Source organism: Syzygium oleosum, unplaced genomic scaffold (assembly GCF_021117445.2).
Source record: "Syzygium oleosum isolate NSW1041296 unplaced genomic scaffold, Sole_v2.1 Sole_v2.04, whole genome shotgun sequence".
Lineage (NCBI taxonomy): Eukaryota > Viridiplantae > Streptophyta > Magnoliopsida > Myrtales > Myrtaceae > Syzygium > Syzygium oleosum.
Genome location: NW_026607488.1, coordinates 5552149 through 5564044, shown reverse-complemented (window position 1 = coordinate 5564044; position 11896 = coordinate 5552149). Strand labels below are relative to the sequence as shown.

Sequence of the window (11896 nt, the reverse complement as noted above, 5' to 3'; positions counted from 1 at the left end):
TTTAATTCCGAATTTCATTTGAAAATACCAAAAATAAATCATTTGTCCGTCATTAAAATTAGGTCACGTCGTCGCATGACATATAGTTCGTATGCTAGATTGCATTGATCGCATATCATTTTTGCACGTCATTGCATATAGGTTAGTTTGCATTTTAATAAAACGCAAACCCTAAAGAACATCTTGAGTGCCTTGCTTTGTTAATTAGAAATCATATTAGGATTGTCTGTGTGATTTTCTACTTACAATGCAGATGCTAGCGTTGCTCCAAGGTACATCATTCGCCTAATCTTGTAATTTATTTATTTGTTTTCTTGGATGTTAAATTGGTGGTTTGCGCACCCGCATGAACACCTCACATGTTAGTGATTAGGTAATAAAATGGATCCAGACTGCCTGCATAAATATTTTTGAAAAGAAAAGGTACCGAAAGGGCGTTAGACTAGATCTAGCGTAATCAAGTCCCCGAGCTTAGAATCTCTGGTTCGTAGGAATAAAACATATCTCCCTATGTTTTATTTAGGTTTCTAATCGACCTACCACAAATAGATTAGTGGCGACTCCAAGCATGAAAACTTTTGCATGTTAAAAAACTTAAACCTAAGTTGCGAATTGGTAGGGCTTGGGAGGGTCCGAGTTAAGCTTAGTCTTAATAATCCATTAGCCTGGAGAAATTGGAGGTCGCGACAACCCTCAAGCCAAGCTTCGAGCTTGAGTGGCCATGGCTGCTGCGAGCTTCGAAGCTCGACCTTCAAACTGCTTCGAAGCTTGGCCTTGGCCGCTTGCGATCACCCGCGAGCTTCAAAGGTCGAGATCAGACCCTCAAGCCAAGCTTCGAGCTAGAGCGGTCATGGCGGCCATGAGTTTCGAAGCTTGGCCATGGCGGCTTGCAACCACCCATGAGCTTCAAAGCTCAACCTTCAAGTTGCTTCGAAGCTCGGCCTTGGCGGCTTGCAACTACCCGCGAGCTTCGAAGGTCGAGGTTAGACCCTCAAGCCAAGCTTCGAGCTAGAGCGGTTATGGCGGCCGTGAGCTTCGAAGCTTGGGCATAGCGGCTTGCTACCACCCGCAAGCCTCGAAGGTCGAGGTCGCTGGAGAGGCCATGGCGGCCGCTCAAGCTTGACCTTCTTGAAGCTTCGTTTTCTGAGCAAGAAAGTATTGTTCTTGCTCTCGAAGAAGACAACGAACAGTATTTTTTTTTTTCCAAGGCCAAGCTTTGAAGCTCGTGGCCACCATGGCCGTGAGAGCTCAAAGCTTGGCTTGAAGGTCGAGCTTTGAAGCACGCGGCTGCCATGGCCGCTCGAGCTCGAAGCTTGGCTTGATGTTCTGACCTCGATCTTGAAGCTCGTGGATGATTGGGCAAGAGCCACTGGAGGTCTACGTAGCAGTGGGTAGCAAAGCAAGAACGTCAGTGGAATTTGGCCAAGCGATTGAAGACGATGGATGCGATGAACAGTACTTCGCAAAGTTGTGGAGAAGACGATAAACAATGCAATTTTTTCTTTTTTCTTTTTCTAATGTGACGCTCACGTGGTGCCACATTAGAGCCATGTGTCTCTAAAAGTGCCACGTGAGATCCACTTCAGCTTTTTAACAGTAATTTTTGACAGAATTATAACGGAGGGTAAATGTGTCACAATATGTATAGTTTTAGATTTTTGGTGTTATAAAAAAAATTGAAGGGTAAATGTGTCACAATGGGCATAATTTGAAGTTTTTTGTGGTTTTTTTTCCTTTTTATATACTTTTACAAATAAAACAAGCCCAAAAAATTTATAGGAAAAGATAGCTTTTTTAACGGAAAGATGCTTGCCACAAAATGAAGGTCTACTGTTATGAGGAACTAGCATCTTGGACTTTAGCCACATTTGGGACATATTTATAGACAAACCAATTTTTTTTACCACTCATAGCTAGAATTACGGCGAAATGAGACTTTTTACCATACTGTAAGGTACAAAAAAATCTGAAAAAAGAAAATGCAGTCTATGCTTACCACACAATGATCTTTTTTGCCACATTTGACAATAAATTTAAAATGGAATGAGGCTCTTTTTCAATTGGTGAATTAGGTATGTTACCATAAAATTATGTTACCATAAAATTAATATTCACGACGATCGATACAAAATTACCACTAGTAAACGTATTTACCACTTTTGAAATAGAGTTACTACAAAAAAAAATGGGTCGTCTTGGAATGAAAGGGAAGTTGGGACATTCATGCCGTGAAAACAATGAAACTTATCACTATGTCATATAAATAATTTGCAAGGTAATGAGGCCTTTTCTGATGATTTGGACCGGTACACCATGAAGTTCCCCATCAACATTTTTTAATGTGAATTCCAATGTAAAGTTTTCACTATGTATACTTCTAAAACTCTCTTTTTGGTCGAACGTTAATTGAACTAGTGAAATTATGTTGAACATAAACAACTTTTTAACCCAGTCAAATGTTTATAAACTCTTTCTTATAGGTAGTCTTTTATACACGTAAGAGTATTATCTAGAAAAAAAATCACAAGTACATTCTCCAATGCGAAATTCAAAGGACGAATATTAATCAAACCAAAGATTTGTATAAATTATAATGACGGCTAAATTTCATTCTTTTGGATTAACAAAAATCAACATCATTTGTGGGGTGTTCACGAAAATAAATATCAACGTGTCTTAAACCCGCATTGGCGATGATCCATGATTAAAGTCAAATGTGGAGTCCATTTTGAATTAACAAAAAAATCAACATTATTTATTGGGTGTTTACGAAAAAACATATCAATGTGTTAATGTCCGTAACTCTTTTATGTACTTATTTTTTGGGCCGGGCTTTTTTCCATTGAATTTTGACTATATTATTCCTTATGAATCCCAATTTTTAGCAAATTATACCCGCACGGGCGACGATTAAAATTAAGCCCCCAGCAAAAGCACATAGCCTTTAGTTTTACTTTACTCGCCACTCCCTCTATCAAGCATCTCCTTGTATCTCATGAAGGAATTCAGCCTCTCCAACTTCAGTTCCTGCTTGAACCTGTTGATGAATTCCTTGGCCCTCGCGTCAATTTCCTGTTCGTCCACCTCGTCACTCGCCTTGCCCTTCCCTTTTCTCTCCGTTGCTAGCAGACGTGACTCCACAATGTCGTCCTCTTCAACTTCTACTTCTTGCCCTTCTGGTTCTTCACATTCAGCCTCAGCTTGGGGAGGCGCTGAGGGAGCGGAGGCTGATGCAGATAAAGAAAATGGCGGAGAAGCAGAGCTTATCCATCTCCCAAGCAGACGAAGAAAATGGGGAAGCTCCACGGTGGCCTCTCTCGGATGATCATCGAGAACAACCGCAGGCTCGGGCAGTCGACGCTGCGGCGGACTGGGTTCATGGCCCAGGACGACGTGCTGTACCTGCACCTGACCATGTGGGAGAAGCTTGTGTTGTGCGTGCTTCTCTGGTTGCCGCGGGCAATGGGGAAGAGGTCCAGGGCCACAACCTCCTTGTAGATCTTCGACCTCCACGGCCTTGGCCACCGGAGAGAGAGAGAGAGAGATATAATTACTTACATCCTCTATGTAAAAATATGTCAATAAAATCACCAATTCTTTGGTATATAAAGAGATGATTTTTACTCTACGACTAATCAAAGCCGTGATTTTTATTCTGAGACTAATCAAATAACAAATTCACCACAGAAGGGAGCTGTTAAGGATAGAAATTAATGAGAAGAAATTGATATAGTGCGATTAGAGCTGTGAGATTGTGGGACCATTGCCAATTATTCTAAAAACTTCAACTGTTAGATGAAGACGTGATTTATCATTTAAATATTCTAACACTCCCCCTCACATGTAGGCTAGACTTTGGCAATGTGGAAATATTCAATTGGATAGGCAAATAGGAATAAGAAAGATTTGAACTCAAAACCTCCTGCTATGATAATGTAAGATATTATGTGGCCACTACTAATTGTTTTAAAAGCTTAAGTTATTTGATGAAGGCATGATTTATCATTTAAAAATTTTAACAAGAGCAATGATGAACAAGAGGCTCATCTTTATTTTCTAAATAGTAGTGTACGATTTGAATTTAAAGAAAACTCATCATAAGAAAGTAATTAAATTGAAAGAAACAAGCAAATATGAAAACAATCAAGGGCAATTTTGTCTATCTAGTAAAAATGAAGTGAATTTAGTCATAGAAAGTGTGAAAATAGCCTCATCCAATTTTTATAGGTACATTTTCATATAGTTTTTTAAATTTATTAATAAGTGATGATCATTTCTCGCATGTTTGTTTGTGCTTCAGCAAAAGCAAAAAAGCAACCTTCTGCGAAATTTAAAATGTTCTTCGAAGTTCAAAAAATTGTAAAAAAATCATATGTGAATCTACTTATCAAAATTGTATATCATCAAAATTTTAGGTATTACGGAGAAAAAGTCATCATGTACCTCCTTCGGAGAGTCTTCATCCTTGCGTTCACCTACATGCAGCTTCTCTAAGGATGATCTTATTTCTTGCAGACCTTGAATATTTTTAATCTCCCTGCATCGGCGGATTTCTAAAATTTTCAACATCCTCAGATTTGATATGTTAGGCAACTCACGGAGATGATCACAGTCCGAAAGCGTCAAACTTATCAAGGAAGTTAACTGGCCAAGCCCTTTGAGATTCCGTATTTCGCAGTGAGATATATCTATGATCTCCAGGGCTCCTAGCTCTCCAAGCCCTTCAACCTCTCTGACTGCAGAGTGTGAGAGCTGTAATTCGGTCAAACCTTTCAAACATTGAACAGTCGGCAATCTTTTCAATGATAAACAGCCTCGAACTGAGAGGAACAACAATGTCAACGGAAGTTGCAGAATTCTCCTGAGGTTTGCGCCTGACACGACAAGTTTCGTGAGCTGAGGGAGATGTTCGTCCCTCAACCAAAGGTCCGTGATCCGTGAATGAGACAACTCCAACACCTTCAGCCTTGAAAACCTTTTGGGCCAAAGAAAGGAGAGAACCCTCACCCTGGTCATCATCCTCTGCGTTGAGGGTAGTTTTATTTCCTCGAAATCTTCATCGCCAAGGCACAACTCTTCCAACTTTGTCAAGTTATCAATAAATGGCACGACCTTCATGTTCCTAGAGATCACATGCAAGTGAGTCAAGCTAGAGGGGAGTATTGGCAATGCTTCAATTCTGTTGCAGTGAAGTAAATCAAGGGTCTGAAGACAGCAAAGCGACTGGATGCACGGCGGCAAGCTCGAAATACCAGTATATCCTAGAACCAATGTCCTCAGAGATTTCAATTCCCCGATATCACTTGGAATGTCCCCTTCCAAGCTCCTACACCGCAAGGCATGCATCTCTTCGAGGTTGGTTAGCCTTCCAATATCGTGAGGGAATTCTCTTATGAAACAAGAGTCCATTTTCAGTACTTTCAAGCTCCGTAGGTTCCTGATCGAAGCTGGCAATTTAGAAATACCTGTCTCTGACACATCCAGCTCGAACAATGTGCTTCCCAATTTGCCGATCGAGTCTGGAAGCTCCCCTAGACAACGACAGTTTCTCAAAGATAACTGCTTCAGTTGCACCAGCTCTCCAATTGAGTCGGGGAGTTCAACAATTTTTGAACTGTCCAGCAAGAGCACCGAAAGAGCTTCCAGCTGACCGATTGATTCGGGCAGGCCCCTCAGAGAGAAGCAATTGGAGGCACTGAGAATTTTAAGTTTCTTCATATTGGCTAGGGCACTGGGAATTTCCTTTATAGAAGTTCCATCTATTAGAAGCTCTCTCATTTCTTTCATATCGTTAAGTTCTTTCGGCAACATGCTGAGTTCAGCGCAGAACTTCAAATTCAGGGTGACTAAGCACTTTAGCTGAGCAATTGAAGCATCAATATTCACCAATCGAGAACAATGCTCGAGAATCAATATCTCCAACTTCTCGAAACCAGAGAGATCAGGAGTCATCAATAGGCCGGTACATCCCGTTAGGTTTAGAATTCTCAACTGTGGCATCTGCAAAACAAAAGAAATATCCAGATAAAGTTGACATCAAATTGAATCAAACCAAAAAATCTCTTCATAGCTACCTTGATTTGACTCCACCCTTTCCAGTCATGCGCAACCTTACTCCATGACAAATCAAGAATGACCAACTCTTTTAGATGCAAATCACAAGCTCCAAATGTCTCAGGACACCCTTGCCAATCAAGCCACCTTAAATTCGATAGGGCATTCTTAGAGTCTCCTATGATTCTAGCTTTACCCAATTTGAGGAACCTCAAGTCTGGCAGAAGTTCAAATTCTTCACATGTAAAGCAGTCCTGGCGACTGTTATCAAACTTGAGATTGAGGGCTTCAACCAATTTAGTTCCCTGTCAAATGAAACAATAAGTGAATACAACAATATCGTCCTCGCATATCAGTAGATGTCAATCTGCAGTACTTTAAGTATGACATTGAGCCGAGTAAACAAGCGAACTACATATAACTTGCTCAACTCTAGAAATCGTTTTATCACTCCCAGGCGTACCTTCCTTTCCTTCAACAATGATACTGCATCCTCATAATTCCATAGCCTACTGTGCCTTTCAGGACTTTTGGGATCCCCATTGCAGACGAATTGCTGACAAAGATTTCTCAGCTCATCATGCATCCATAGTTTGTTATTTTCTCCAATTTGCACCAAAGACATGTCGAGCAAAACTTTGATTCCACTGAGAGGATCATAGCCGCAAGCACACCACATGAAAAAGGGTTTGGCAATATCCTTTCCAACAAAGAAACACGCTATATCCAATAGCATTTCTTTGGTCTTATCATTAAGACACACAAAGCTTGCTGTCAACATGCCTTCGACTGGATCATCAAGCATTCTCAATTTCTTCAAGATTCCATGCCATAGTTTTGTGGGCATCCTGCATACAATTGGAGCTAGAACCTCGATTGCCAAAGGAATTCGTCCAGTCACAGATATAATTTCATCGAACAGAGAATCATAGCCCTCTTGGAAAGGCAGGACATCAGAAGCATGCCTCCGAAAGAGAAAAAGAGCTTGATCAGGTTTCAGAGGTTCGACTTCATATCTTTCTGCCACTTCAGGGACATTGATAAGACCATAATCTCGTGTGGTCACAATGATCCTACTTCTTGGACCAAACCAACTGAGCTTCCCAATGAATGGTTCGAGTTCGGAATGGTGATTGACATCATCAAGGATAATAAGAACTCTCATGCTATGAAATCTATGTCTGATGATGTGCGCACCTTCTTCATAAGTAAACTTTGGGCAGCTTCGCTTTAGCAGATCGGAAATCAACTGATTTTGCAAAGACTTGAGTCCTTCAGATTGTGTATACCTTTCTCGAATGTCCTCAAGATAGCTACAGCCATCAAAGAGAGAAGCAATGTCTTTATAAACAGCCTTTGCAAGAGTTGTCTTGCCAACCCCACCAGTGCCATAGATTCCAACTACTCGGACATCCCCACCATGTAACCCAACTGCTTGTCCATCGTTATAGTAAACACCAAGCTTTGTCATGACCTCTCGTACTCGATCCTGAATTCCGACCAAATTCTCCTTAATGTCCCGCTTACCGAACAGTTGCAGCACATCTAAGTGGAGTTGCTTTAAAAGCTTGAAACTAGACCTGCTAAATTTGAATTAGGGACAGGATTAGGAATTAAGAATCAATTTGGCAGTTGGAAAGAGAGCAAGCGGAAATGAGTTAAATTATGCACTCAATTGGGCTATCGGATCAAAGCAAATCATGAAAAGAGTGAAGGACGGATGGGTTTCATTGCGTGACCAATATCTTGTGAATGTAACGATTGCAGACGGCATGTTCAATCAAAACCATTCTTCTCTCTGTCAGAAGACTATGAATTCTATTATAGACAAGGTCCTAAGAAAATATCAAGTGAAATCAGCTAGAATTGAATTACCAAGAATTGTTGTCTGCAGAGTAAAATCTCTCCAAACCCCCAACCTCACGAAGAGCCCTTCCCCATGCATGGATTGTCCGGCCATCTGTTCCCTTCATCTCGTGGTCCTTCAAGGACATTTCGAAAGAACCCCTGACGTGTCGAACATCCGATGGATCGACGTCGTAAAAAATGGGAATGATCGTCTGGCCGTCTGTTCTTCTGCACTCCAACATTACCCCCAACTCCACGAGGCAACCTCTGGAGGAAGCGTAGCCTTTGGAGATGATTGGAATCGATACGCCCGATCGCTTGATCACTTCAACTAGGTCTTCCCCTTCAGGCAGCTTTTTCCCATCTCCAAAGACCCAGATCCCGGATCTCGTGAGTTGAGCCATCAGGAAGTCTATAAATACATCAGGGATGTCTGGTCCTCTGTTGAAACTCAAGAAAACACGCGACTCTTTCTTAGCCAAGGTAGAGATCGACGAGGAGGATCCTCCCTGTAGAAAAAGGGGCCAAAAAAAAAAAAAAAGGGGCTCAAGGGACTCCACCACAACAAACATAATTCAGATCGAAAGCGTAAATTGACATCGCGGAACCTCCATGCTCGCTGTATCCGGGCCGTCCCGCTCCAGCGTTTCTAACCGGCTGTAAAAGGCGAGCAGAGTCCAAACCGCAAGGGCCAAAGCATAAGTCTCCATCCTCGGATCATGAAGTGCAAAATACCCAAACAGGCTTATGCCCAAGTCTCGCAGCAGCTCCGCGCCGCCGGTGAACTTCCCCCCGGGGAGGACACGAAGCACCCATAACGCGACCCAGACCGCCAACAAGAAACCATGTGTCTCCACGTCTAGGTACCTTAATACCATGGAGAAGGCCAAAACCATCACGGCTGACCACATCAGCTTGCCCAGGCCCGTGCTCCTTCTCCTGATTCGGCCATCTAAGGCGGATGCAACCGCGCAAACCGCGAGCGCCAACACCCGCCCCTTCATCGGCTGATCATCAAATGCAAGACCTACGGCCAAAACCGCCAAAATCACAACCGTGGTCAACGGTATACGATCCATCTCTCTCTCTCTGTCTGTCTCTCTCTCTGTGGGACTCCGTGTGTTTATGATTCTCTCCGCCTAATCAAATGACACCGGACATCTTCCCACACGTTTCTCTCTCTCTCTCTCTCTCTCTCTCTCTCTGTTGTGCGGACATGTGAAAGGAAGGGATTGCTCGGCTGCAGAAACGGAGCGAGCCGGTCATTGACTAGGGCTTCTCTTTGCAAGTCTCCGTCCCCACCATTTCCAGATTAAAAAAATATATAAAAATATTAATGATTATAGACGTCGATCTCTTTCCTATTATGCATTTCCTCCGATTTTAAACTTTTGCTATTGAGAAAATTTAAAAAATAGCTCTTCTTTATCGTCGCTTCGATAGCAACTTTTATCCGCTCTTTGTCACTCCTACCTTAGAGGCTTGTTTCTGTTTGCGTTTTTGCTTTTGTGGTGAATTAATTTGTTATTTGATTAGTCCGGAAAAAAAAATATATCAAATCTTCTTTTTTACTGTATCAAAGAATTGATGATTGTTTTCCATTATCCATCACGCACTTTTATAAGAAGTTGTAAAGGTATCTAAAAAAAGCTAAAAACCATGACCTATAAAGATTATACATATTGAGGCACTTTATTAATATTTTTTCGTAAACTTTCCATAAATGATATTTATTTTTGTCGACATGAAATGAATGAAATTTAACAGTCATTGTAAATTATTTTCATATTTTATGCAAAGCTTTGGTTTAATTGAATTTTCATCTTTACATTTTCCATTGAGATTGTAATTGTGATTTTATTTTGACAAAATCTTTAAAGAGAGCTTTTTTTTTTTGTCTCATCCAGTCATCCCATTACAGTACACAAAAGACAACTCATAAGAAAGAATTTGATGATGATAGACACCAGAAAAATAAAAGTTTGTAAACATTTGATTGGGTTAAAAAGTAGTTAATGCTCAAAATTTTCTCGATTCTACTTGACGTTAATCTATAAATTTTCTTGACAATTTGGAAAAAAATTATTGAAGATTTCTCTCTTCAACAAAGCTAATATGTAATCAAGTAAAATATAAAAATGAAAAGAAGGAAACATAGTGCTTTTCGTGTACACATTAATATCCTCTTAAAAATATAAAATAAACATGTGATATCCTTAATTATAGCAATAGGATCGTACCAAGAAATGGAAAAACTTAAAAAAAAGAAATAACGTAAATAATTTGAGGTCCACCGCTTAAATTTCAACTAAATTATTAGGGTTGAAATAGCCCCACCAGTCACGAATTGGTCTAATATTAATACCGGTTATGTACTGTAACAACCCGAATTTCGATATAATTCCGGGATCAATAAAATTGACATTATTTCGCATTTCATTTTAGTAAGTCTCGCCCAGAGCTGATCACTCTTGGGATACTAACCAATGGGGTATGGCTAATTAGGAAACGGTAAGTGGACCAAGGACCCAATCGCGAAGCGGACACCGATCACGAGAAATGATGAGAGAATATTATGAACCAATGTGGATCGATCTTAGGAAAGGTGACGGATTTGGTTTGGCCAAGGCCAACGATGTACAATCGGATCGCAGGTGATTCTGCATGACCGAGAGTGCACGTGGTCAACCAGTCCTAAACTTAAACCGGACGATCGTGACTTCTGGGACTAGTGATAATTTCTCATTCTCTCAATGATCGGACCATTATGACTTGGATAACCCTAGGTCGATACGCGTAACCTCTAAACAGCCGCCCGTTAGTGAGAGACCCTGAAATAGGAAATTTAGCGAGTTTTGGTCACGAAATTGAACCCGGACTTCGGTGTCGATCTTCGAGGACTTGTACAGCTATTTTCATGATTCTGACGTCATATTATGCTGGCCACGCACGTTTGGGGATAGTACGGTCAAAAAATGAAATTTCGACCCGGAAGTCAAAAATTACGATTTTGCCCCTCGGGACTCCGACGTTGATTCTGAGGCCGTCTGAGGTTATTTTTCGCGGCCGATGTCATTTTAGGGTGGCCACGCGCATTTAGATTGGTTTCGGTCAAAAATTGGAATTTTGGCTCGGAAGTGAAAAATAATATTATTTTATTCCCAGAACTTTGCAGTCGATTTTCAAGGGCTTAAGAGGCTATTTTCGCGATTCCGACGCCATATTATGTTGGCCACACTCATTTAGGGTTGATATAGCCAAAAATTGGAATTTCGCACCGGGACCGGAAAAATGACCATTTTGCCCCTGGGCCGTTTTCAGTTCCGAATTTTGGGAAAATTTTGGGGTAATTAAATCTGGTTTATCAGCTCAATTATTGGGGGCTAAAGACCCTTTTGCCCTCAATTATTGGATAGGATCGAATGAGGACCGTTAGATTAGGGGTATTTTCGTCAATTGCCCGGATCGGCGACACTTGGCACCTCTTGGCCCACCCTATTTGACCGGTTGGACCGGCCTCCTCTCTCTCTCCTCCCTCATTCGGCCAGACCCCCACCGAGCAGCCCCTCCTCCACGTTTTCCTCCTCCTTCGCCGGTTTTCCTTACCACCCGCCGGAGCATCGCCGGCCGCCGTGCCGCCGCCACGCCGTCTAGCTGCTACTCCGCCTAACCTCACCTCGCCAGCACTACCCTCCCGCCGTTCTCTCTCTCTCCCTCGTCCCCGTTCTCTCTCTCTCCCTTGTTGTCCGTCCGGCCAAGGAACGCCGGAGCACCGCCAGACCGCTGTTCCGTCGCCGTCCAGCCGTCCAGCCCGTCCGTACGTCGTCGTACGTCGCTCCCGTACGTCACTTGTTTTGTACAGTGTCCGTACGGGCTTCCGTACGCCGCCGTCCGTACGGTGTCCGCCGGGAACGCCGCCGCCGGTTCCATTGTTCATTGGTGATCGGCCGCCGTTCCTCGTCACCGTGGTCTAGAATTAAGTGAGTATAATTCC

At 42.1% G+C, this 11896-nt stretch overlaps 1 protein-coding gene across 2 annotated transcripts; it reads right to left on the bottom strand.

Annotated features, from left to right (window-relative positions):
- Window positions 1-2803: 2803 nt before the first annotated feature.
- On the bottom strand, window positions 2804-9011 carry LOC115674439 (TMV resistance protein N-like). 2 transcript variants are annotated; one of them, XM_030596833.2, is made up of 6 exons: window positions 8511-9011; window positions 7930-8411; window positions 6518-7637; window positions 6075-6359; window positions 4444-6000; window positions 2804-3516 (listed from the first exon to the last, which is right to left on the bottom strand). In XM_030596833.2, the coding sequence occupies exons 1-6, from the start codon at window positions 8979-8981 to the stop codon at window positions 2956-2958; spliced, it is 4476 nt and encodes a 1491-aa protein (XP_030452693.1). In that variant the 5' UTR covers window positions 8982-9011; the 3' UTR covers window positions 2804-2955. The 2 variants fall into 2 exon arrangements, with proteins under 2 accessions (XP_030452693.1, XP_030452694.1); XM_030596834.2 differs by having other exon boundaries at window positions 6518-7634; window positions 8511-9010.
- Window positions 9012-11896: the final 2885 nt, after the last annotated feature.

Bases quoted from the DNA above. Each gene is read 5' to 3' on its own strand.
- LOC115674439 (XM_030596833.2), bottom strand. From the start codon at position 8,981: ATGGATCGTATACCGTTGACCACGGTTGTGATTTTGGCGGTTTTGGCC. The intron at 8,412-8,510 runs GTTCCGCGATGT...CTTTTTCTACAG, and splicing joins CGGATACAGCGAGCATGGAG to GGAGGATCCTCCTCGTCGAT. The intron at 7,638-7,929 runs GTAATTCAATTC...ATTCAAATTTAG, and splicing joins TCTGCAGACAACAATTCTTG to CAGGTCTAGTTTCAAGCTTT.